This window comes from Phoenix dactylifera, chromosome 7 (assembly GCF_051530095.1).
Source record: "Phoenix dactylifera cultivar Ajwa chromosome 7, Ajwa_hap1_PhDact_Kaust_v1.1, whole genome shotgun sequence".
Lineage (NCBI taxonomy): Eukaryota > Viridiplantae > Streptophyta > Magnoliopsida > Arecales > Arecaceae > Phoenix > Phoenix dactylifera.
Window position 1 is genome coordinate 32,116,610 of NC_143196.1, and position 24,091 is coordinate 32,140,700.

The window sequence follows — 24,091 nt, forward strand, 5'->3', positions numbered from 1 at the left end:
AGAACCATCAGCAAAGTGAATTGCCCGGGTATTGCAGGGATTTTTGCTAGGGTAAGCCAGGGAATAAATGTAGGAGAGAGGGGAGAGGACATGTGAGGTTTTTGTTATCTTGCTGAGCACTCAATGGTGACATTCTCAACAATTTCTGGCCTCAAAAGGTGTATGCTATTTGGTGACTTGGTCTTGACACTACACCTCTAGGGCATGTTTGATTGGGGGAAGTTGGATTCTAAAATGGAAATAGAAATGAGTCTCTCATTCTAGCTGTTAGTTAGAGGAGTCTAATTCCTATTCCGGTTTCATGGAGTAATGGAGGATAGCCCTAATCCTCCAAAACTTAATCTGTACTCTCTCTTAGAATTTAAATCTCATTCTGATTCCAATTCTGGTCACGAACTGAATGCATTGAAGGATGTGGCTGTTCTGATTTTCATTCCGATTCCGTTTCCAGTAGCATACCAAATGTATCCTAAAAGCCCATGGACTGTCAGCAACATTTTCGTGGCCATAGAGAATAATATCAGCTGGCTTTTGCTGATTTTACTATCTAGATAGCAACACCAGGTGGTTGTATCTGCTGTCCATTCTTGGGGACCACAAGAGAAGAGGGGGAGGGTTGTCTTCAATTTTCTATGTTAAAAATGGAAATTTGATCCAGAGGAAATGCATTGCGGTAGCTGTGGGAAGAGCAGCAGCATCAGGTATATTGAGGATGGCTATACAAATCTTACAGCTGTTTCTATTTAATGCATGCTTCATCTGAAACAAGAGGTATTTATATCTGAATTTATATATCGGTCGTGGCCTATTTATATGATGTGCTTGATCTTGAAATATCTGCTGATTCATCTTTGGTCATCTTTGGTCAATATGCGGTCCGTTTAAGAATGGGCACTTAATATTCTGAATATCTGATGATATTTTTAAAGTGAAACTAATAAATGCCTTTTGTATTGATCATAATATATTGACTAAATGAAAAATCTCCCAATGATACAATAAGCGGGTTTAAAAGTCTGAGTTCAAACATTGATATCACATAATTCAACATTTTGGTATATTCATTTCTACTGGCTAAGATATATTTAGCTGGTATCAGTATGAACTGCACTGTTGATTGCTTGATGCGCCATAAACTTAGGACGAAAATCATGGAAAGTGCGAATAAACTCTATCAGGTACCTGCAGCTACCGAGAGCTGCAGTTCTGATGTCCAAAGATTACTTGCTGGGCAATGTGGTGTTTTAGCCCAATGTGGTGTTGCATCAAACTCTGGTTGTGATTGATCTATATAGGTAAAATACATCATAGAAACTAGTGATTTTCCATGATTGTTGGACTAATGGAATGTGAATGACCGGGGAAGCAACTCTCGTTCAAGCTTTAAATTAATGTCAGGACATGGAGATCTTTGTTTGGATGATATGTCAATTTCTTGGTCACCAACACCCCTGTAAGAAAACTTCGGCACTAGAACCGTATGACCATTGACCAGGGGAACTTTTACCTACCATGTTCGCTAGTCTCGAGCTTCACTCAATCAGCTCTCATATTTCGTCAGTGAGATATCACCTAATCATGGTGTTCATTAGTGAGGCTACTCAGCGGGGTGGCAGTGGTTTCATAAAGCATGACTTTTTTATAAGATAGAATTACAACAAGGTTTGCTAGCTGCTGGAAACTCAAAGGTGGCCTTTGCGGTGGTTTTAAGCCATGGTGTTATGACCCTCTATTATTGAGGTAAATAATTAAAAAAAAAAGATTTTTTTTGTATGTATATGCTTCTAAATATATGAAATTGTATGAATATCTTCGTAAAATTATTATTTGCATGTGTGTGTATATATATATATATATATATATATATATATATATATATATATATATATATATATATATATTTTCATACGTATCCGTACTATCTAACATCATTAAAAAAAAAATAAACGGCTTAAAATTAAAATGACTGAAATACTTTTATGGATAGATATGGAAAAAAAAATATAAGGGTATACATGTAAATAAAAACTTTACAAGGATATTTATATAATTTTTTATATTTAAAAGAGTATATATTTATAAAATTTATTTAAAAAATGGTGGAAATTTGCTAAGTTTTTTATAATTCAGTTGGAACAACAAGTCAAAAAAATATTGAGCTATATTATTAATTTTTTTTTAAAATTATAACTTGATCAAGTTGGAATATTGGATGATCATTTTGGTAATACTATTCTCCATTTAATTTTGATATAATTATCATTATTTAATGTATGGCACTTATATATTTTTTATTTTTTTAAAAGATTAAAGCATATCAATTTAAATTAACTATAGATGTTTGGATTAGTAAAATATTTTTTAGTGATTTGTAAATATTGAGTTGTTATTTGTTTTTGAGGCAAGAATTTCGTAAAAAACACATGATTCATTCTTTAAGAGTTGATATTAACATGAAACTATGTGATATAATAATATTATTTTTTTTTATTTTTTATTAAGAACAACAAAATTATCTTTAGTAAATTTTGATTATTTTTTTGGATTTTTTTAAGTGTATACTTTTCTAAATATGTGTAATTGCATGAATACTCTTGTAAAGTTGTTATTTGCATATATATTCTTATAAAGTTTTTTTTGCCCGTCTACCTGTAAGGATATTTCGATCATTTCAAGTTTAAATTGTTTATTTTTAACGTTGTTAAATGGTATGCGTACATATATAAAAAAGAAAAAAAAAAGGAAAGGTATCCATGTAAAATAAATATTTTATGAGGGTATACATGGAAATAGTAATTTTTTATGTGGGTATTAATATAATTTTATATATTTTAAAAGATATACATGCAAAAAAATAAAAATATAATAGTTGTTACTTTTTTTTATTATTATAATGAATAACATAGAGACCTTCACTTTCGCTCATACTTTTTTTTAAATAAAATAATATTTGTTTCAAATCTCAATTTTTTTTTTTCCTTTAAAATGACAGAGAGACTGTCATAGTTTTAAATAATAGTCCAAAAGTATGTATAATTTTATCTAAAAAAGCAAAGGAAAAGATAATACTGTTATTTTCATTATTGCCTGTTATTTTTCGTTGTAGCGCCATTTATAATAGCAATTATTTCAATGATTTTTTCATATTAAAATATTGAAAATTTATTTTCTGAGATAAATATTAGTCACCAATAACGGGTAACAACAATTTCAGGCAGAGCATCATAACATGATAATGTATTATTTAAAACTATGGTGAAAGCTTAAGTCATTTCATTCTTGAGTGTAATTCAGACAATTTAGTAGAAACTTTGACTTGCTGCTTATTTGTCTTGTGGGAATTGATAAATGACTCCCATGTCCTAATTTTCTTTGCAATCTTGCAGGAACTAATAAATAACTCTTAACTTTGTTTTTGACTTGTATGATATGTGATTCCAATGAATGTCTATCAAGAAGCAAATGGTGCGGTTGGTTGAGTCGTGGCTTATATAACTAATCCTATAGAAACTATATCATGGAACTCTAGTTTTACAGCTATAACCCATCTTTTAAATATTTTGTACGCCTACTCTCATGGTTGTATTTACTCTAGGATTGGATAATGCATCCTGCTTACCAAAAAAAATATGAAAAACATTTCGAACATCAAAGCATGGCATATGCTTGAGCAAGCATGATGCAAATGAAAACTTATTATCGACTCAACCAACGTCCTCGTTTTGATTGAACTTCGAAGCCTGATGATTTTTGGCTGATTTGTCCACACACGAGCATGATATGAACAATTGGGAAGACATACAGCAGCAGCATGATGCAAACCTTTTGGAACTTATTCTTGGAGGACAGAAGAATCGATTCAAAACCGAAAAAAAAAGGTATTCCTTATCTGGTTGGTCCCATGTAAACATTTTAAAAAAGATGCAACCATTTGAGGATGGCTCAACTGAGCCATCCGTCGAGCTTAAGCAACATGCTCTAGATTACAAGTTTCAATTCATCAAATATGAGACAAGATAAAATATCAAGTACTTATATTTATCGTGCAATATGAGGAAGTGTCTCATCGGTTTAAGGTTACGGATAATACAAAAGACAGTACCAACCAAGCTAGGAAAAAATATCCCACAAGCTTTGTTGGCCCCTCATCTTCCGGTTCCTGAATTAATGAATCAAACATACTAAGAGAGTTAAGAAGAATAAGGCAGATTGAAAACGGTTAGTGTTAGTCAAAATAAATTATTCAATATATTCTGCAACTTCATAAATAACATGTATTCGACGGCAATAGGAATCTTTTTACGGGCTTTTGATAATAATGGCAATAGACAGGGGCAAGTATAAAAGTTAATCTTTGGTTGTGAGGGGAAAGCTTCATAGTTCTCCAGCATAAGATCATATTTTTAAGCTGTAAGGCAAAAATAGAAGTGAAAGATACTAGGATAGAGGTTTCTTCTTCTATACCCATTCTTATATGAATGACTATAAGCTTACTCCCAGTTTCAACTTCCAAGCTTATGTCAACATCCCCCATTATCAGTCAACACGTCAAGGTATATAATAAGAAGACGGTGAATGCTCTGGGAGCTAAACTATTGCCACTTACAGGCAAGTCAGTAACTTGATTCCAAGTTTCATATGGTTGATCATAAAGGCATGACGTCCTAACAATTTATCTTTCCCCGTACGCATCCAAGACCAAATACTTCGAATCATATAATGTGATGAGAAGAGAGTTCACGTTATGTTATAATTCTTCTAAACATTCATAACAAATTTGTTCCAGATGACAGTTACAGAATAAGTGGATCTTATGTAACAAGAACATTGTTTATGTCTTTTGAATATGTGATAGCCAGGTCATAATGGAGTAACCTTATTATTACATTAACGCCCGTAAAAGAATAAGTGGTAGAAGATGAAATGAAAAAAATAAAAAAGCAAAAAAAGAAAAAAGAAAAAGTAAGGAAATGAGATCTCTGGATGTTCAAAGTGCAATTAAAGAATATTACCTAGATGAAGCAAGCAATGTGGTTAAATAGAAGTGGTCAATGAGATTTGTTGTTGCCGCTCTACACATTACTCTAAAACAAATTTCTTCATCATACTATATTAATCTGCAATCTGCATATCTAATTATCAGAAGGCCTAAGAGTAACTTACTAGCTATTGCCTAATTAAACTTGATGCGAACTTCCGGATGTTTTGTCGGATCCTTGCAAGTTTTCCACACCAAACATCTCTTAAATCTTAATTCCTCCCACCACCACCACCACCACCACCAAAGACTTACTTCAATGGAAATTCCCCTCCAACCAGTTAAAGTCTTCTTTGTTCCATTTCCCTTGCAATACACCATGTCAATTATCATCCATGCTATGACTCTGCCATCGTATTGCAATGCACCAAGTGAAGCCTTTTCATAAACTACTTTCTTATATTTCTGGAAAAATTGGATAAAATTTGCAAGCTATTCACTTTGCCTAAAACAAAAGTAGGTTTGTAAGAGGCCCCCAGCTTGTTAGTCATGAATTGAGAGAATGGTGGAGCTGTGGAGAAATCTTGGCAAAAGCCTAGATGAAGAATTCGAGAGTAATAGAAATAGCAAAGGAGATTGAGTACCATAGACACCAGGATAGGAGAGAATGACGAGAGAAAGTATCCACTCCCTAGAAGCTTTGATGGAGAAGCAACGAAAAATTGGCAGAGATGGAAAAGGAAATCCAAGGAGTGGTCAGACCCAGATGGCGGGGGTCTTCAAACCCATATGCACCGGCACCTGGTGTGCCCTAATGCCTGCCCATTAAACCCATGTCAAGCTAATCTGTCACCAACCAAATAAAAAGGTAGAAGAGAAATTTCAGGATCCTTTTTAATGGACTAGATCTATTGAGTCGATATCATCGGAAGTTTCATCACCACCTTTTACTAGCAAATAGCTAAACACAAAAAAAGGAAAAAAGAAGAAGAAAAAAAACTCGTGTTTAGATATGTCACGCTTGATGCTTCATACTTCATGAGATTGATGAGAGCCATTGTTTAGTAGGAGAGGCTAGAAGCGAGATGGAATTAACCCATTGACCAACCTTTTTTATAGTAGGTGAAACAATCATATGATACGTTTATATCATGTAAGCTGCAAATTTAGTTCATGTTAGATTTCTCAAGCACCTTCTTTTGTGTTTTGTGGCAGAACTAACGAAATGCAGCAGTGCCTAATCCCAAACTGTTAGGTGTTAATTGATAGGTCTTTGTTTCCTCTTCAGGCTGCTTTAAATCTGCCATCGTTAACCACAGCATAATTTTACCGCAAAATTATAGTTGTGCTATGATCTCTCCAATTCAAAACCTCCCAGCAAGTAAAACGCCTGATAACGATCACAAAGAACAAATTTCCACCACCCCCACCCCCCAACACACACACACACATTCCAACAAAAAAAAGAGAGGATAAAGGCTAAAGCTAACAGTCCATATTAGATAATATATATTCTTCAGAATTTCTCCAACTAAACCTACTTGATTGCATGGGGATTATGAAGTGTAACAAAGAGAAAAACCGCTACATACCTGTGGTGGAGGAGAAGGCCATTTTGGAGTTTGCGTTATGTCAGCCTCAAAAGGCCAAACATATCTATCTGGGTTCTCAATTCTAGCCAGACTCCAGTCATATAATCTTCTCTCATCCTCGGATGAGAGTATTCCATAAGATTCCTATGGGTGAGAAAATTAGGTGAGAGGAGATCCAAATCACAATTTATAGTACAACAATACTCACTAGACATGTGAACAATTAAAGATATTTCTATAAAAATAAAGCAACAAACCTTCAAGAGTTCTAGCTCTTTGCTGACTTCTTCTTCATCCAATCCTTTATTTCTCAGTTCTTCACACTTCTTTTCGTAGGCGACCTGAACCTGGTATACAAGTTACTTTCATACATTAAAAAGCTCTCGGAGTTATTTTGAGGAGAAAATGAGAAGGAGAAGAAACATGCTAAAGAACATATCTCAATATGAATGCACATAAGGAACATGTTTTCCATGTTCTCTGGCAGCCAGTGGTTGAATAAGATAAACTACGTACATGATCAGATTCTGTGCAGCTAACATTCAGCTACGCCGTGCTTGTGTGTGCACTCACATTTGTCCAAACTGCTTGAGTATTAAAACAAATATCAGTTATCGAGATCAGTAAAAGAAAGCAGATTATTTGAGCCTCAGAAGAGTAATATAGAGATACAGATATGCACAATATTTAGATGCCACCATGACTGGAATTTTATCTAAGAACCGTGATGGTCCAACTCATGAGCATCTAATTGAATATTCAGAATATAGGCTTAATAAAGAGTAATGGAAGCATAAAGCAACATCCAGGGATGCATCAACTTCCAACCCACTATGTTTTGAAAAATAAAGACAGATTTGGATTCCAAGAAAGAAATTATACACACACACACACACACATAAACATGTATGGATACATGCATGCATGCATTTTTAAGTATTTATATATGTAAATATCCATCGTTCTGAGAAGGACCGACAATGCTTCTGCAAAGCCACGTGGGATAGGTTGATGAAAATCATTTTGATTCCAAGATATCAGAACAAAGACTGTGTGCATTTTCGCTTCTATTGAAAGAATAGAGGCCAAGGAAATGTTAAATATGCAACGAAAAAGTTATGGTCATCAAAGTATTAATTTTTGGAAATATTAGTCATGCGTATGTCTTTCAGATATTTTCAGACAAGATTAAAGAAAATATCCAACATATCCAACATAATCCACTATTCTACATAATCAGTTGAGAGCAGTCAAGGCAGATGCAATGATAAAACACAAACACAGATTTTACCAATACATATCCATACTTTGCCCACAAGACAAGAATTTGTATGAGTAATATATTTCTTATCAACAACTCACAAATCTCTTCTTCCTATTTGTCTCTCCAAACCAACCAAACTATTTTTAACATACAGCATGATAATTTATTAAGTCATGCACATCTCAGGTGCTTATGCATATCAATACACTCATTCAGACCCTTCTTTTACTAAAAACAGAGCAGCTTTTGATCACAACTGCTCAGGAAAATGCAGACTTTTTTCTCTTTGACCAACTGTCAATCTAAAGTCAACCATCTAAAAATTTTGTGCCAACTCTTTGGCTGAGCCAACTTTAGGCAAAGACTGGCTTCCATGACACTCCAAAGCACAAAAAATTCAAGATAATTGCTTGGGATTCATATCCTTTAAGACCTATTTGTTGAGGCTTATTATAAGTACCCACCTCAAACTTCTTGTCGCCATTGTAGTATAACCAACCCTGGCATCTGTCATTCATTTTAATTGACGTGTGTTGGGATTAAGAAATCGATCCAAATTCATCAATTTACGGGCTTATTGACAAAGAATTATCTGATGAAGTAAGTAGCCAACTTTTGGTTCACAAACTTATATTTTTCATTAAATACAGAACGATCTAAACCGCAATTTATTGCTTTGAGGAAAAAACAAATAAAATGGATACTGATTAATTGGAATCAATCATCAAAAATTTGTATCTAGTAAATATTCAATCAATAGATTTTTAAAATATTTACATATAAAAAAAAGCACCTTCTTTGATACATACAAAACAAAGAGAAATCCAAACCACAATTTTTAATTTTAAGAAAAAATAACAAGCCGGAGACCTATGAATTTGAGCCATTCAACGAAAACTAGTGTCCAATATCTACTCCATAACTAGATTGTATTTCCTTTTAGAAAAAGCCAGCATAAAAATGACTTACAAAAAAAAAAATCTTTTTATCTCCTCAGCAACAACAGAATAGTCGATTTCTTGCTCAAAATCGCAGATCTTCCAGTCAAGTCAAAACAAAAATATTCCTCATTTGATGCACAAACGAAAATAAGAACAATAGCAACAAATAATTTATCAAGAACCTCATCGTAGGAAGTGCCTCTCGCGACCCCCAGCCTCCCGTAATGATCGGCATTCGTAATCGCTGCCATCCAAAATTAGAAAAAAGAAACAAAGAAAACAAGAAAACATCATTGATAAAAAAAAAAAAAAAATCAAGAACAAGAAGAAGGATTATTCAAGGGGCTTGGAGGGCGACTCACGGATGCCTCGAAGGGCCTTCTCGACGTTGGAAGAGGAGATGAGGGACGAGAAGGGCTTGGGGGCCGGGGGAGGAGACGAGGTGGCCGAGGCGGTATCCTCCTCCTCGGCGGTGCCCGGAGCCGCCTCGGCGGAGCACTGGACGCGGATGGTGAGATTCCTCGGCCCCCGGCGTCCACAGTGGGAGGCGAAGGGCCGGGGCGTGGAGAGCTTCGCCGCCGGTGACGGGAATCCGACGGTTGCCATTTTAGCTTGGTATTTTAAATTTGGGGAGAGGAGACGGATAAGGCGGGCTAGGAAATTAAAGATGGGGGGCTGGCCGAGTCGGATCACTCGCCGGTAGGCAACAACAATTGATCCTCCTCTCTTGCCCCGTTAGAATGTTAGGTATCATAGGCATGGTGGCTAAAATCAACTTTCAAAATATACGTTTTTTTTTTTTTTTGGCGAACAACTTTTTTTAATGAAGATAGAAATGAATCATGATTTGAAAATCAAGACATTCAAACACAGTCCCGATGAAAACACAATAATTAAGATTTTTTTTTTTGTATTAGTAATTGCTTTGTTACTTAAGTACATATTTATGCTCAACGAGCTTAGTCTAAGATGGCCAGAAGATGGCAACCCCATCATATTTTCTTCAAAAAATATAATATTTATAATTGTCATCTTTCTCTCTCTTCTTGTACTTTTTATTTTATCTTCTTAGAGAGTGGTAACTCAAGCTAATTACTTTCCTCCAAAGATAGCTTAGTCGTATGTCATTTGTTATGCAAAAAATTGAGCTCCTTATCGTTCTCTCTTTGGCCTTCATATTCTTAATTACTTTTTGACCTTTGATTGGAGAGATGAGCTATGGAAAAAAACGAATACATCAATTTTTATAATTATTTATAATTTATTAGGAAGAGAAAAATAATCTTTTTCTTTTTGGTATGCTTAAACATTAGATAGGAACAAAATTATAATTAGAAGGGACAAGTTCCCCTATCCCATAGAATAATTCTATTGTCTCATTTTAGTATAATAAAATTATTCAAAAAACAAATAAGACTATCATGTTGCCCTTTGAGGGTGTTTGGTACTATAATCACCACTCAGAGGATAGACATCAACTTATCCCATCTACTATGCACCTTAAGAATAGACTTGGAAAACAGTACAAAAATTTAAATTAGGCATCTAAAAATTTTCAATTGAAAAAGGATGTGAGATGCCGTTCATATCACCAATCTATTCTCAAAATTATTATTATAAAATACCGAAACTTGCTTTCTAAAGTTGAACGACCAAAAAGGAACTAAAGTAAACTATTTGGAAGTTATTAAGCTTCCAATTCAAAATACTTACACATCTTACTCCTCTTTCTTTTATATTACCGGGGTAAATTAGATAAGTTCTATAGGAACTGATCTTAGAACATGCCAATAGTTCTATTTCGAACAAAAAAACTCCAACAACTAAGAAGCATTAGTCTATTTAGCTTACACCTCTCATCTCGTAGGGAAAAAAAAAAGGCTTAAACAAAAAGTTTTCATCACAATTTTCTTCAAATTTATCTTGTATTTTTTTTCTGGACTGTATGGATTTACAACATGCTTTCATCTATAATAGTCATATTTCTTTGTCTATAGCCATTACAAATAATATAATAATGTTTAAAAATCCATTCAAGATCATTAAGTTAGATGATTTTATTTTTTTTATTTGTATATATTATTCATGGTAAAAAAAGTTAGAGTCCAACCATACATAATTTATCCTCAAACCCAAAAGTTTTGCGCTCTTGCCTTCCCTGCTGAAAAGGAGGAAAAGAGAAATAAATTTATTCCTCCCTTTTCTTATATGCGGCACGGCAACAACGAAAAACAAAAATATAATAAATTAAAAATAATAGAAAAAGATGGTGCGAGAAAAACGCACGATGAATTACATATTTAAAAGAGCGATAGAACCGGACGAGTGAACCGGTTTCGTTTTTTGTTGCCGACTCTCCGGTTCATCCGGTTACGACGGTCCGATTTATAGACGGTGAGCCGGTGACTCAATCTGCTGCACCCGACAACTCTATTTCCTTCCCCCCAGACTCGCGGCGACCTGCCAAAGAGGTCACAAAACGCGAGGTGGGGAGACAATGAGGACGGCGCCCAGCGAAGGTGGCGCCGGCGGCGAGGCCGGCCCCAGCTCCCAGCCACCGGCTCCGGCGGCGGAAAGGCGGTTCCCTGCGGCGGCGCAGCCGGAGATCATGAGGGCTGCAGAGAAGGACGATCACTACGCCGCCTTTGTCCATGACGCCTGCCGTGACGCCTTCCGACACCTTTTTGGTCAGTTTATCCCACCCCAAAGTTTCCAATTTTATGTCTTCTTTCCTATAAATTGAGTTACTGATGCTTAACCATCTCGTTGGTTTCTTATATAGGTACCAGGATTGCTGTTGCTTACCAGAGCGAGGTTAGTTTCTTCGAGTATACCCTCTTGTTGTCTTTTTTTACAAATTGGATTCGATAGTTTTACTAATTAATTGCATATAAGAGGAGAAGGCAAGATAAATACAGGATCGAGTAAACGCTGCAAAATCCCTTAGAGGAACATTGTAAAAGATCATTTTTTTCTCCATCGTATTTTTTCGTTTTCTTTTAATTAGATAATTTTAGATTTTTTTTTTTGCACTAATATGGCATTTTTACTGGCAAAAAGGATTTTTTTTGGTTAGCTGGACCATTCAATGTTGATTTAAACCATTTGGAAGGGTTGGGATCTTTTGTGACTTTCTCCAAGCAGTTGAATTGCAGACAGAAGCTCCATACTAGGTAGCAAACCGATATCAGGTTTGAGTTTGTGAATTTAAACAAGATAAAATAATTTCCTAGCAATAAGAAGTGTTATATGTTGAATGTCCTGGAAATCATCTTTGAATGGCTTTATCAGAATTGTCTTTTAAAAAAATTGATCTCCCAAAGCATGTTGGGATCTGCAGGAGTAGTTGCATTGTCGTGAATGCCTATATTGGCAACTCATCTGGAGGTCTAACAGGATGATGAGGCTGAGCAGGCTTATCATCTTCTTTAATGTTAACATACCTCTATGCAATTGGTTGATTGCTACTTGTTCCAAGTGATTTATCAGGAGATCCTTTTGGGTGCCTGAACAATGTCCTAATCAACTGTTAATTTCAGTTCAGCTGCTCCCTTATAGCTGCAGCGACAGCCATCCACAACGTCCATCCTCATTCTCCAAGTTGTACACTTACTCAGAGATTCCTGAGTAATAATAATGGCTATCTCACTTAAGATAACAGTGGTCTTTCTACTTTGGCATATGGTCTTCTAACTCATAGGTAAATTTGCCGACTTAATGCCATGGAGCTTATGCATCAGTTTGTGCTGGCTTTGCTAGCTAGGTTCGATCAAGCTTCGATCCCATGCCATGTTTGCAAAGGTTTGCTTAGGTGTTGAGCGACTCTTGGTCCATGTTGTTGATATTAGGCCTAGATTGCCTTTTCACCACCATTGTGACAATTGAGTGGATGTTTCTTGTACTTCTCCAATGCTTTTCCAATGAAGTTTTAGCTATTTACCTTGAGATTTCATGATCACATATGAGGGTCCATTCTTCTTATTATCAGCTCTTTATCCTATGTTGAACCTCTTGACACATCAATGAAAAGAATAATGTAGAGTTATGCTATTCTAGGGGAGTCACTAGATAACAAAGCTCCACAATACTCTAGTTCTTGTTTGTTCCATCTGCCTAATACTTCATAGAGTTTCACAATCTTTCAGAATTCTATAGAGTGCTCTAGCAAGTTTTTGATCTTTCTTGGCCTTCCCAGGGTTTTCATCTCTCTCATACCTTACATAAAGCTTCATGTCTTTGATTTTGTTTAGTTGCATTTATGCAAGTCTTGCACTCAGCCAAGCTACAGCACTTGAAAAGTTATTGAATTGCTTTTAAGCTCTTAATATGGTAACTTGTCTAGCTTGTGGTGAAAGAAAAATGTCCCCATATTAGTACCTATGAATGTCTTCCATCTCGTACTGGCTTGGTGCTTACTTTTGTAAACTTCTTTCAACCAATGAAAGTTAATTTCTTGAAGTGTGTAGATTTTTTTTGGCTTATCATGATATTTTCTTTATTTTTTCATTGCTTTTCCTGGTTTTATCAATCTTCTGTTTTCCCCTTGTCATTCTTATATTTTGTTATAATCTTTTTACATGATGCTAATATTAGTCATTACTTAATGTATTGCAGATAAAGCTGTTAGGCCAGACACTTTATTATCTACTAACAACAGGTGCAGGGCAGCAAACTCTAGGAGAAGAATATTGTGATATATCTCAGGTTTATGACCTGCTTCCTGCTATCTATAATCATTGTACCCTTTTTTTAGCTACATTATGACAAGGAAATTGGACAAATTACTTCTAGTTCTAATTCCACTTGGTTGATTAAAAATTTTAAAATTGGGATTCTTTTAAATTCAACTATATGATTGGTCTCCTTTTTTCTTTTAGTAGTATCATTGTAAAAGAAACACTCTAAACTTGAAGGCTTTGGTGAATCTCTGTGTCTGTCTGTCTGTCTGTTTTTAGTAGTCTATCAATTTCATAGTCATCTAAGTTTACCTTTAATTGATAATAGAAAGGGCAACTGGACTCAGCGAACTTGATGATGCAGGACAGGAGCAAATATTCTTATTGGGGTTCTAGAATTCTGCTACTTTGAGTATAGCTAAGGTTCTTTATTTCTTGGATTAGAGTTAATTTTATTAGAATTATTTCATGGAATTTTTATGGTTCAAAGGTATCAACCAAAGTCATATTTTGACATTTAATTTCAGCTAAGCCTAAGATGTGTAAGAAGTTCTAGACATTGTTGCATTTTCTTTTAAACGGTAGGTTCAGGAGTTTCCCAATTCATTGTAATGACATATATTGACTGAGTTTGATAGAATTATTGCACAGGACTAAGAACTACTCTTTTTCTTTTCTTAAAAAAACGAACTTTATTATTGTGGTTTGTTGGGTGGTTGAGTTTCTTTCTTTCTTTCTTTTTTAAACTGTTGGTTTTACTTGTTGTAAGGGTTATAACTCTTCATAAAACTCAACAAAAGCATGATTTGCACGTTAAATAGATAATATTGAAAGATTTGTCAAGTTTACAGGTCAGACTTCATTTGTTTGGTTAGTGTTGCTCTGGCCATATTCTCAGTTTCATCAAGACATTATTAAAAGAATGGCGCAACTCTAATTCTTGTATAGGAAGGGAGATGCGAAACCTTTATTTGTTTTTTCTGTCAATTTAGTATTCAACATCAGAGAAAAATATGATCCAATCTTGGGAAAAAATTCTCTATAGCTATCATGATGAACAGATGAGTATCATATGAAATTGTCTAAATTTAAGATTGGACTGCAATAATCCATGATAATAGTTCCTCAAATTTGAAAAAAGCCTTTTTCATTAAGTTATCTCTTGAATTTTTTTGAAGTTATCCATGCTGAATGGAAATGACTTCAGTCCTTTGTGCAGAAAAAAGCATCAATGTCTAAGACCATGAAGGTGCAAAATAAGATAAGTAAGATGGATATCATTAAGAGACTCCAAAGCTTATTTTAAGTTTTTTTTTTCTGATTCTTGTTTGATTATAATTAGGATTATTTAGGTACTGGATCAGACTTAAGGTGTATGTAAAGGGTTTCAATAATTTAAGATAAAAATTTAGTTTTCTTTTTGTCAAATCATTTTTTTGTTTTCATTATACCTAGGTTAGAAAGGTTTGTTCTTGCACTTTATTATACAGATACCAAACAGAGCTCATTGTAATATTGTAAAATATTTACCATTTACTCAACACAAAAGTAGGTGCGGAAAAAAATATTAGCTGTTGCTTTAACAAAAGGATCCCTCTGTGGATTATGTTTTTGATGTTATTTATATTCTGAAATAATTGGGTCTTTCAGATTGCAAGTTCTCATGGGCTTCCACCAACACCTGCAAGACGTGCCCTTTTCATTGTATATGAGACCATAATTCCTTATGTTGCAGAAAGAATCAGGTTTGCTGTTCTCCTCTTATGTAGTTTTAAATGTCCATTGTACTTTACTATGATGAGTATGGTGTCCTTGATGCTGTCAAGCTTTCTGGATTGTACTTTACTCTGAGTATGGTGTCCTTGGTGCTGTCAAGCTTTCTGGCAAATATGTTTTTCCACTAATGCATTACTATTTAGCAGTTCAAGGATGGCTGCTCGCGGTATTATCCTTGCTGACTCTCAGTTTGGGGAGCTGTATGGAAGTGACCACCCTAGAAGGAACCAAGTCCAATCTTCTGATGCTGCTGAGAGCTCAACTTCCACAAGTGTACCTATATCTGCTTTGTCAAAGTTCAGAGAGAGGCTTCATGGTTTGTGGTTGCAGGCTGTTCAGAAATGGCCTACGGTATTTGAGTTTTTTCTCTGAATATTCTGCTGATATTCATATGCCATCTGCATCTTTAGCGCAAAATCCACTTGGTTTTCCATTAGACTAAATTTCATTTTTTAACTTTATTTGTGTAGCTTTCTGTTTAACTATGGCTGTAGATTCACTTAAGTATTCTACCATAAACTTAGTTCTCGTGCTTTGGTGTTATCCAGGTTCTTCCATATGCTCGTGAGATTTTACAATTGGCTCTCCGCACCAACCTTATGTTCTTTTACTTTGAAGGTGATATACAACTACTCTGCCTAATCAAATTCAGTTTTTATGAACATAAAGTTTTTTCAATATAATAGCACTGGATGTATTTATCTGATTTTAAGTCTAATATCTGCGCTTATCATATGTTTAATGTAGAACAATTTCACATGGTTGATTATATAAGTGCATTTTATTGCAGGGTTGTATTATCATATATCAAAACGTGCAGCAGGCATCCGTTATGTATTTATTGGAAAGCCGTTAAATCAAAGGCCTCGGTATTAAGACATAATTTTCTGCATCATATCTTTTATTATACAAGAAATGTTGGCAATCTGGAATGAGTTTGTGAGCTTAAGATTCTAGTTGGCCTTTGATGGGCATTAGAAGTCGTTGCTTGGTTTTTTTATTTGTTATCTACCGTGTCTAGTTTGAAGTAGGCAAATCATTTCTTTTCCTTGTGAATTTCCTTATAACACAGCTGGAATTTTTGAATAATGCCACTGGTTAAGTTGTATTTATCACATTATTTCTCACCTTGCCTCTGCAGATACCAAATTTTGGGTGTGTTCCTTTTGATCCAGCTTTGTATACTTGGTGCTGAAGGACTGCGCAGAAGTAATTTATCTTCAATAACTAGTTCTGTTCATCAGACATCACCTGGGAGCCACCAGTCTTCTACAGGTTCTACACTTGTGGACACTATTTACATATTTGGCTCAAGTGTCTCAATTTGTGAGTATAATAAATTGAAAGGGGACCCAGCCTGGTGTGTTGAGGATTTACATCAATTTAATGAAATTGATGTTTAGAAGATAATGCAACATAATGCCTAAAAAATGTGTTTTCATCAGTGCATCAAGGGATAGAGAATGTACTTGGTGCCAATAATGGTAAGTACTGGGGAGAATGTGGTCATGTGGATCTGAATATTGCTGAAGAAAACATCATTTAATTAATATTGTCCAGCAGAAACATGGAAAGAGATTTAGAGGCTTTCTAAAGCATGTTAGGTTTATTGAGTGTCTGATGCAACAGCTGGGAAATTTGGGGGATTGAGGGCTAGAACTGGAATAGGCTAAAGCCATTTTCATTTTTTTCTGCAATGGTGAAGTAAGCATATCCCAGAGTTTGGGTTCACTTGTAGCTTCTGTTAAACTATATTGTTTCTGTAAGAAATCTATGAATTTTTCTTTGGGTTATTAAGCCCTCAATAACTGCTTATTCTTCATTTCTTCAAAACTATTGAGTGCTTATTTCTCCTGTAATGAAAACTTCATTCTTTATGCTCTATGGGATATCAAAAGCCTAGTATTATAACAATGTTGGTTGAATGATACTAAAACTATGAATAAACAAAATAAATTAGCAAGTTGAAGCTCATTACTTTTTTATCCTGTTGATTTTATGTGGTAGCTTATTGCTGCCTTTTCTTCATATTCATGGTCTGCAGGTCCAGGCTTGCCTGTTTTAAATGAAGATGGCAACCCAGTTACTAATTATAGCCCTGATAAAGGCAGTTGGGCCGCTGATTCCTTGGCTGCACCAGAGGTAGTGTTTTCTCCAGCCAACTTTATTGCATCTTTTTTTTTTGTGTGTGTTTCTTTTTGGTAGCCATTTCTTGCAGACTGGAACTCAGAATAACAAAAATTTAAGCATCTAGCTGCCCCCATAAGTGTCATCTTTTGAGCCATAACCCAGAGGATCGTCTACGTATGTTTTGACTTGTGGTTTAGATCTTCTAAATACTGCAAAATTTTGTCAATAATTTTTCTTTTCAACATAATTTATGCATATGATGGTGTAAAAAGGCATTAAATAGAAAACAAAGCCAATGACTGCAATTCCTGATTTTCTGGTTTCAGCCCCAAGGTTCGGGTGGCATGAGCAAATGTACCCTCTGTCTCAGTACTCGCCAGCATCCTACAGCCACACCATGCGGTCATGTCTTCTGCTGGTATAGCCTACTGTACATAAAGATAATTAACATGAGACGCACAAGCACCTCTTTTATATATTTTCTTCGCTACTAGTTATATACATAATTACAATAATGTCCATACATTTCTTTACTAACACATAAATCTACACATCCTTTTAGTTGATTATTGTTTTTATGATCATGCATAATCATCAGGAATTACTTTGTATGGAGACCACTTGACCTGATACAGCTATAATCCTATTTTCCGATGTTAGCTATACAATTAGTGTGATCTTGTGAAGCATTTTGATACACGTTAGATGGTTGGTACTCGGTGTGTCCGCTGATTTGTATTTTATGATCAACCTGCAGGAACTGCATTATGGAATGGTGCAATGAAAAGCCTGAATGTCCTCTCTGCCGTAATCCCATAACTCATTCGAGTTTGGTTTGTATATATCATGCTGATTTCTAGCATTCTGGTTTGATCCTTTATACGGCAACAGTGGCGGAAGAAACGAATCTGCACCGTGACAGTTGATAAAGAAGCTCATGACCTCTTCAAACTACATATTTCTAGAAGAAAATGCTATAAAGCCTTCTTCCATGGGAACCGGTTCAAGAAAACATGTAGAGAAGTCTCCTTTTGATGTAGTTCATTAACTGATGAAGAAGAATGAGTTTCGTTCAAGTTTGAATCGAAATAGCGAAGCAGCATGCATGGAGAGTGACATCTTGTATTGTTTATAATCTATTTATTTTGTTTGTATAATTGGAATCGCTGTTGGTAATTTTCTGACAGTGAAGTGCCCAAAGCAATTTTCCATGTTATTGCCCATCTAAAACATCTCAGAATTGCATACCAATGAACTCGCTGCGGCACAAACCTAATAGTTAAGAAGCTTAACATCATAAGGCAATTCTGAGGCACCAACAATTCTTACAATAATTACTAGATAATCATTTGTAACCCCTTGATTTTCCAGTTGGTTCAGAAAGGAGGCAAGGGTATTTTCGCCCTCCTGAGAAGCAATTTCAGAAGTGGTTGGATGTCAGTAGTCAATTTACTCGACAAGTTTAAATAGATGCTGTTTAGTCTTCTAACTTCCATCTTGTGTGAGAGAAATCATCATTCATTCAAAGCAACATTCCTGAAATTTCGGTGGGCACCTACTAAAAATGCACCTACTAAGCACAGTGTGCCAAGGCATTATTTACTCAATAGTAAAGTCCACAAAAACGAATCCAATCATGAACACGATCTCCCAGATTCAGTATTTTTATGATCATCAAGTATCCAGTTGCATTGCTCAAGTCATATTATTTATTATAAGTAGAGGTAGTGTACGGTTGACCTCATATTTGCAAGGGACCTTATTTAATACTGTTACGTGGTTTTAAGACGTAAGAAAGTAAAAACCAAAAACACATTTGGAAGAATGGGTATGAACTATCGTCTAACTGTAATGGGATTTGATGAACGATCAATTGACCTTCAAAAGCACCTGTCAAAGGTTCTGCTTTCATTCCTATCACAAATAAAACGGATAGTCATAACACTTATTTACATCAGAATGATCAATTCCAAAGAAATATTCAACCTTAAACCGATCAACTAGTGTAGACGTGATCTCAAAGATGAGAAGTCCTGAATTATACAGAGAGAAAATTTGGCAAGAAAAATGTTGATACCCATGGTTCCTAAGAAGAACAAGCAATGTATTTGTCATCTTCCAGCTTCTTTTCGCATGGTTCCATCTGTAAAGAATATGTTTTCTTGAAGCATAAATTTAACAAGTGTTACAAAATTATTCTAGCAATATTACCATTTTCTGTCTTGATTTTCAGCGTTATCATACAATGGCCTCATAAAGCAAACTCACATCACTTCTTAAACAAACAAATCGCACTTGGCTGAGAACCTGCAAGTACCAAGGGCTGAGAAAGAATGCCTTATGGATTCAGTCGGGTTGTCATTGTAACTCTTCAGTGCTCTTAATCAGTGCTGCAAACCATTCTTTCCAGTCTGGAACCTTCTCATCCCCATTTACCACCTATACACGTAAACAGTATATGCATTAATTGAGAATTAGCCTTGTATTTTATGTGAATGTCCATGTTTTGACTTCTTTGACAGTTCCATTTAGTATTTTTACAGGAAATGCTTGTGTAGTCTAATCCAGCGGACCTCAAAAACTAGCCCTCTCTGAGGAACTGCATCAAGTGCCTCCACGCAAATAACTGCTGCATCCTCTTTGCTAAGTTTTCCCTTTGCTGCCACACCCTGGAATTATAAAAAACAAAAGAAAAATATTTAAATATCAAAAAAAGAAATGATTGATTCCTATGAGAAATCAAACTGCAGTTACCTGCCTCGTTAATCCACTTTGTCAAAATGAAATCAGAAGTATCATGTAGTGATGACTTTTCTTTTCTTTTTTTTTTTATGTAGGGGTGCGGAAGGGACATGCATTGGGTGAAAATAACCGAAAATAATTAAGCATGTTGACTATGTATTATCTATTTCATAGTAGCATAACTTTGCCACGAAGGCAATCATATGTTTAGCACACTGTTCAAGTGCTGTCAATTTTGCACCAATAATAAAACAAATACACTTTTCTATCTTCTTGATTTCCTTAAACTGTTCTAGTTATGCATGCAGTTGTCTTAAATTTCTTGTACCTCTCCAAAGCTGAAACCTTGCATGCCACCTGGAGTATTTTGCAGCAAGCCAGCTCTTATTATAGTGTATGGGATGCCTAATGCAATCAATATTTCTTCATCCTTCTCCGCCAACTTCTTGAGCTTGCTATTCATGACAGCTTGAAGTCCACTACTACGTCTATATACAGCCAACTGCAACCTAACAAAAACTCATATAGCAAGATGGATATCACCGCCAACCATGCATAGGCCAATCTTTCTCAAGGAACACATAAAAGCATGGGAAAAGTAAGCACCTGAGATAGAAGAACAACGTGCTGCACACCCTTCATTTGCCCTATGTCAGAAAAGAAGCCATCCTGTGTAAACATAAACAGAATATAGTTGGAGACTTCACAAATTTTAGCGGTATTTCTAGAAATGCATCAAGTGTATGTTTTAGTGATATTTTTCTCAAGATCACAGACACCATTAAATTACCCCGTATACCACAAGCACATTTTATGTTTGATAAGATAGAATAGATTTTCCAAAGAAGTCAGAGAAATTTTTTACACAAAACCCCGATTAAGATCTTGTTAAGAATAATGATGGCTGAATTAAGCAATCTGCAAATGTATTAGCAACTAAGAGTGAATATAGTGTTAAAAGAAATGCATGGCAGTTAAGGTCCGGAGAACTGCTGAACCGGCCAATATGAAGTGTATCAAACTAGACCAATCGGTTACCGGCATGATTCATTCCATCGATTCGATATTAAACCCTACCATGGCATTCGAAGCTCCTTCGGCCGTATCTCTACCCTCTTGATGTGTTCAAGGCTCTGTTCCATGCTCCCTCTCCCTCTCTACCGGATCTAAAGCTCGAAGTCCTCTCTCTCCCTCTCTTGCCACTTTCTTTGGCCCCTTCAAACCGTTGTTCAACGCTCTGTCCTCGTTCGAAGCCCTAGGTCCCCGTCGTGGGGGTGGTGGAAGATCCAGGTGAGTCTCTCTCTCTCTCCCCCTTTCTCTCGGCCCCTATCGTTGGATCTCTAGTTCTCAAAGCTTCCCAGAGGTCTTGATCTCTCTCTTCCTCCCTCTCCTTCCTCTCCCTCTTCCCCTCACTCTCTTTTCTCCTTTCCTTCCTCTCCTTCTTCCTCTCTCTATTTCAGTACACCCAGACGGACCCATACTGTACCGCACCGGTCACCACCCGTTACGAACCCCGATACCGGTTCGATGGACCTTGATGGCAGCAATGTCTAAGAAAGTGAATAAATTACAATATTAATCATGTGAGAAGAACAATGCAAGATAAATACAATATGGAGTTGAACATACATACATTTGAAGGGCAAATTATTGCACGAACACCTCTCAAAGCCTTTGTAAGAAAGGACCGATCATTTATATCCCCAACCATTGGCTACACATACAAAGCAGAATAAAGTTTGAAGACCGAAGTTAGATAACATTAAACACATTGAACAACGACAGAACAAGCTTGTAACGCAAGTGACATTGGACAATTTTCATACAATATATTCAGGTATCACCAGGGAGGGGCTGCTCACCTTAACATAAGCTCCGAATGCATCTGTTGCAGCTTGCTTATCCTTGACTAATGCTTTTATCGGAGCCCTCTTAAGAATAAGTGATAATATTACCATCTGAATGAGGCATATGGTAAGTTTAAGGTTTCATCATTTATTAGTAGGAAGACAAAATGCTAGATATTCATAATATAATACATACCCAATGGTTCTGAAATTTGATAAGGTTAAACTACACAGTTTAAACAGCAATCAAATTAAATAATCAACAGTAATCAAATTAAATAATCACCAAGGAAAAAACTGATGCACTCATCAAATTTCAACTGTTTTAATCTTTAAGTTGGAAGAAGGATTTGTAGAATCTGTTATGAGATTCATGAAATCGCCAAGAACTAAATATGTAATCGAGGTGTGGATTAGTTGTATTGAAGATGGTGGTCATATGAAATTTATCAATGGGAGAGAGATCTAAATGCTTCTTTTGACAAAAGAGATGCTAATATAAAGATACTAACTTTTAAAAGTGCTATCCTAGGTATTACCATCACTCCAATGTTTGACATGCTTCTCTACAGTAGTTAGATGGTGATGTGAACTGTAAAGTAATTTGACATACTGTCAAAGAGCAAGCTTAGTAGTCTAAGGATTTCTAGAAGAAAGCTAATCAAGATCAAAAACTACTTCAGATTTGTTTTCTTTTCAGTGAGAGTGAGAAGCATCTCTTAAGTCCTAAGGATAGTGAGATGTATCATCATTGCGATGCAGAGACAAACTTTCAGTTTAAAGTCAACTTACCCACCTGGCCAATTTCGCTTTCTCCATCAGTCACCAAAACTGCATCTCGGACTTCTTCAATTTCTGTTCTTCAGCAAGGGAAAAATCAAAAAGGAATCATCAGAGCTCTTTGAATACAAAGGGGTATGCTTGATACCCATGACTGTGGTATTACCTGAAGATTCATCCTCAACTTCGAGACCTCCATCTTCTGGAAGTAGATCAGGTGCTCCATACCATTTCCTCAATTTAGGCCCACCTACATATTAAGGTCCCGAAATTTAGTATAATCTTTTGAGATTATAGGCACTTATGTCTCATCTAGTGACGAAAACTAAAAATTAAACACCAAAAGCGAAGTTAGTGAATAATTAAAGCAGTCGGTTGTATATTAGAGAAATGACCAAATCTATTGTTTGCAATGCGAACCTTAATAAAGCACATGAATGAACGAGTAGAGCTATATAGATTAAAGTAAGCTTTAAAGAATTGCAATGTCTTTGGGGCCAAAATGGGCATTGTGGTAGAATTTAAGCCATGATAATAACTAAAATCTACCATCATGGATCAGAAACGCAAAATGTACCCTCCTATTTCCTTAATGACATGGTTAATGGTCCTTCCCATCTTTTACAACCCAAAAGAAACAAAATTGCATACACTCAAAATGATCAAAAGATGGCCCGCTTGCCATTTTAGCACACCAACCAATACAACTGATGGTGATAGCATGCACAAACTTTTGGATGCATTCATCTAGTAAGCAATCATCTTCTAAATATTGTTTACCTAGTTTATTAAGGGCTTGGCTGGCATCGTTTTGTTTTTATTTTTTAATTTCTCTACAAACTAGTGAAATATCACCTGGAGATTGATATTTAAGATAGCATTTGTAAACACTTCTGCTATCCATTCACTTTGCCGACATTTAGCAAAAAAGAGATTTAATAGCAAAAGCTGTCATTTTGGAGATCACTATGTAACTCCACAATGTTGTTAATCTTATTACCCTAAAATACGGTTAAACAACGATACGCCTACTTAAAAAAAAAAACAAAGATTTGAATCAGAAGCGGAGCTGTTTGATTACCTTCAATGTAGTCGAGGATTTGATCCGTGAAGCTGGTCTCCTTCTTCTTGGAGGAGTAACAGCGGACGAAAGGCTTCCTGGGAATGGAGAAGAAGAGGCGCCCGGCCTCTAAGCGAGACGGAGATAGAGAAGGAGGAGGAGAGAGGGCGGAGAGAGGAGCCGAAGAGAGGCGAAGAGCCATCGGAGCTGGTGGAGAACAGAGAGAGCGCGGTGGAATAGGATTAGATTGGGTTCTCGGGGATATGGTGGGGACGTGGAGAGAGAAACGTTTAACTAGTGTTCCT

At 35.8% G+C, this 24,091-nt stretch overlaps 3 protein-coding genes across 6 annotated transcripts; 1 reads left to right on the plus strand and 2 right to left on the minus strand.

Annotated features, from left to right (window-relative positions):
- Positions 1-3,964: 3,964 nt before the first annotated feature.
- NDHU (Chaperone DnaJ-domain superfamily protein) lies at positions 3,965-9,451 on the minus strand. The gene is made up of 5 exons (XM_008799314.5): positions 9,138-9,451; positions 8,958-9,019; positions 6,828-6,917; positions 6,571-6,714; positions 3,965-4,159 (listed from the first exon to the last, which is right to left on the minus strand). Exons 1-5 carry the CDS (start codon positions 9,379-9,381, stop codon positions 4,064-4,066), a joined length of 636 nt encoding a protein of 211 aa, XP_008797536.1. The 5' UTR covers positions 9,382-9,451; the 3' UTR covers positions 3,965-4,063.
- A 1,732-nt stretch (positions 9,452-11,183) lies between these two features.
- PEX10 (peroxin 10) lies at positions 11,184-18,587 on the plus strand. 3 transcript variants are annotated; one of them, XM_008799335.6, is made up of 11 exons: positions 11,184-11,462; positions 11,558-11,589; positions 13,390-13,479; positions 15,102-15,196; positions 15,374-15,578; positions 15,776-15,845; positions 16,018-16,096; positions 16,369-16,502; positions 17,272-17,369; positions 17,684-17,775; positions 18,115-18,587. In XM_008799335.6, the coding sequence occupies exons 1-11, from the start codon at positions 11,273-11,275 to the stop codon at positions 18,215-18,217; spliced, it is 1,188 nt and encodes a 395-aa protein (XP_008797557.4). In that variant the 5' UTR covers positions 11,184-11,272; the 3' UTR covers positions 18,218-18,587. The 3 variants fall into 3 exon arrangements, with proteins under 3 accessions (XP_008797557.4, XP_088557851.2, XP_088557852.1); XM_088701725.2 differs by lacking the exon at positions 13,390-13,479; XM_088701726.2 differs by lacking the exon at positions 17,684-17,775 and having other exon boundaries at positions 18,115-18,290.
- An 857-nt stretch (positions 18,588-19,444) lies between these two features.
- LOC103713629 (NAD(P)-binding Rossmann-fold superfamily protein) lies at positions 19,445-24,069 on the minus strand. Of its 2 annotated transcripts, none has more exons than XM_008800634.5 (9): positions 23,808-24,068; positions 22,893-22,976; positions 22,743-22,801; positions 21,962-22,057; positions 21,733-21,813; positions 20,706-20,768; positions 20,428-20,601; positions 19,931-20,026; positions 19,445-19,796 (listed from the first exon to the last, which is right to left on the minus strand). In XM_008800634.5, exons 1-9 carry the CDS (start codon positions 23,986-23,988, stop codon positions 19,716-19,718), a joined length of 915 nt encoding a protein of 304 aa, XP_008798856.2. In that variant the 5' UTR covers positions 23,989-24,068; the 3' UTR covers positions 19,445-19,715. The 2 variants fall into 2 exon arrangements, with proteins under 2 accessions (XP_008798856.2, XP_088557854.2); XM_088701728.2 differs by having other exon boundaries at positions 19,768-19,796; positions 19,899-20,026; positions 23,808-24,069.
- Positions 24,070-24,091: the final 22 nt, after the last annotated feature.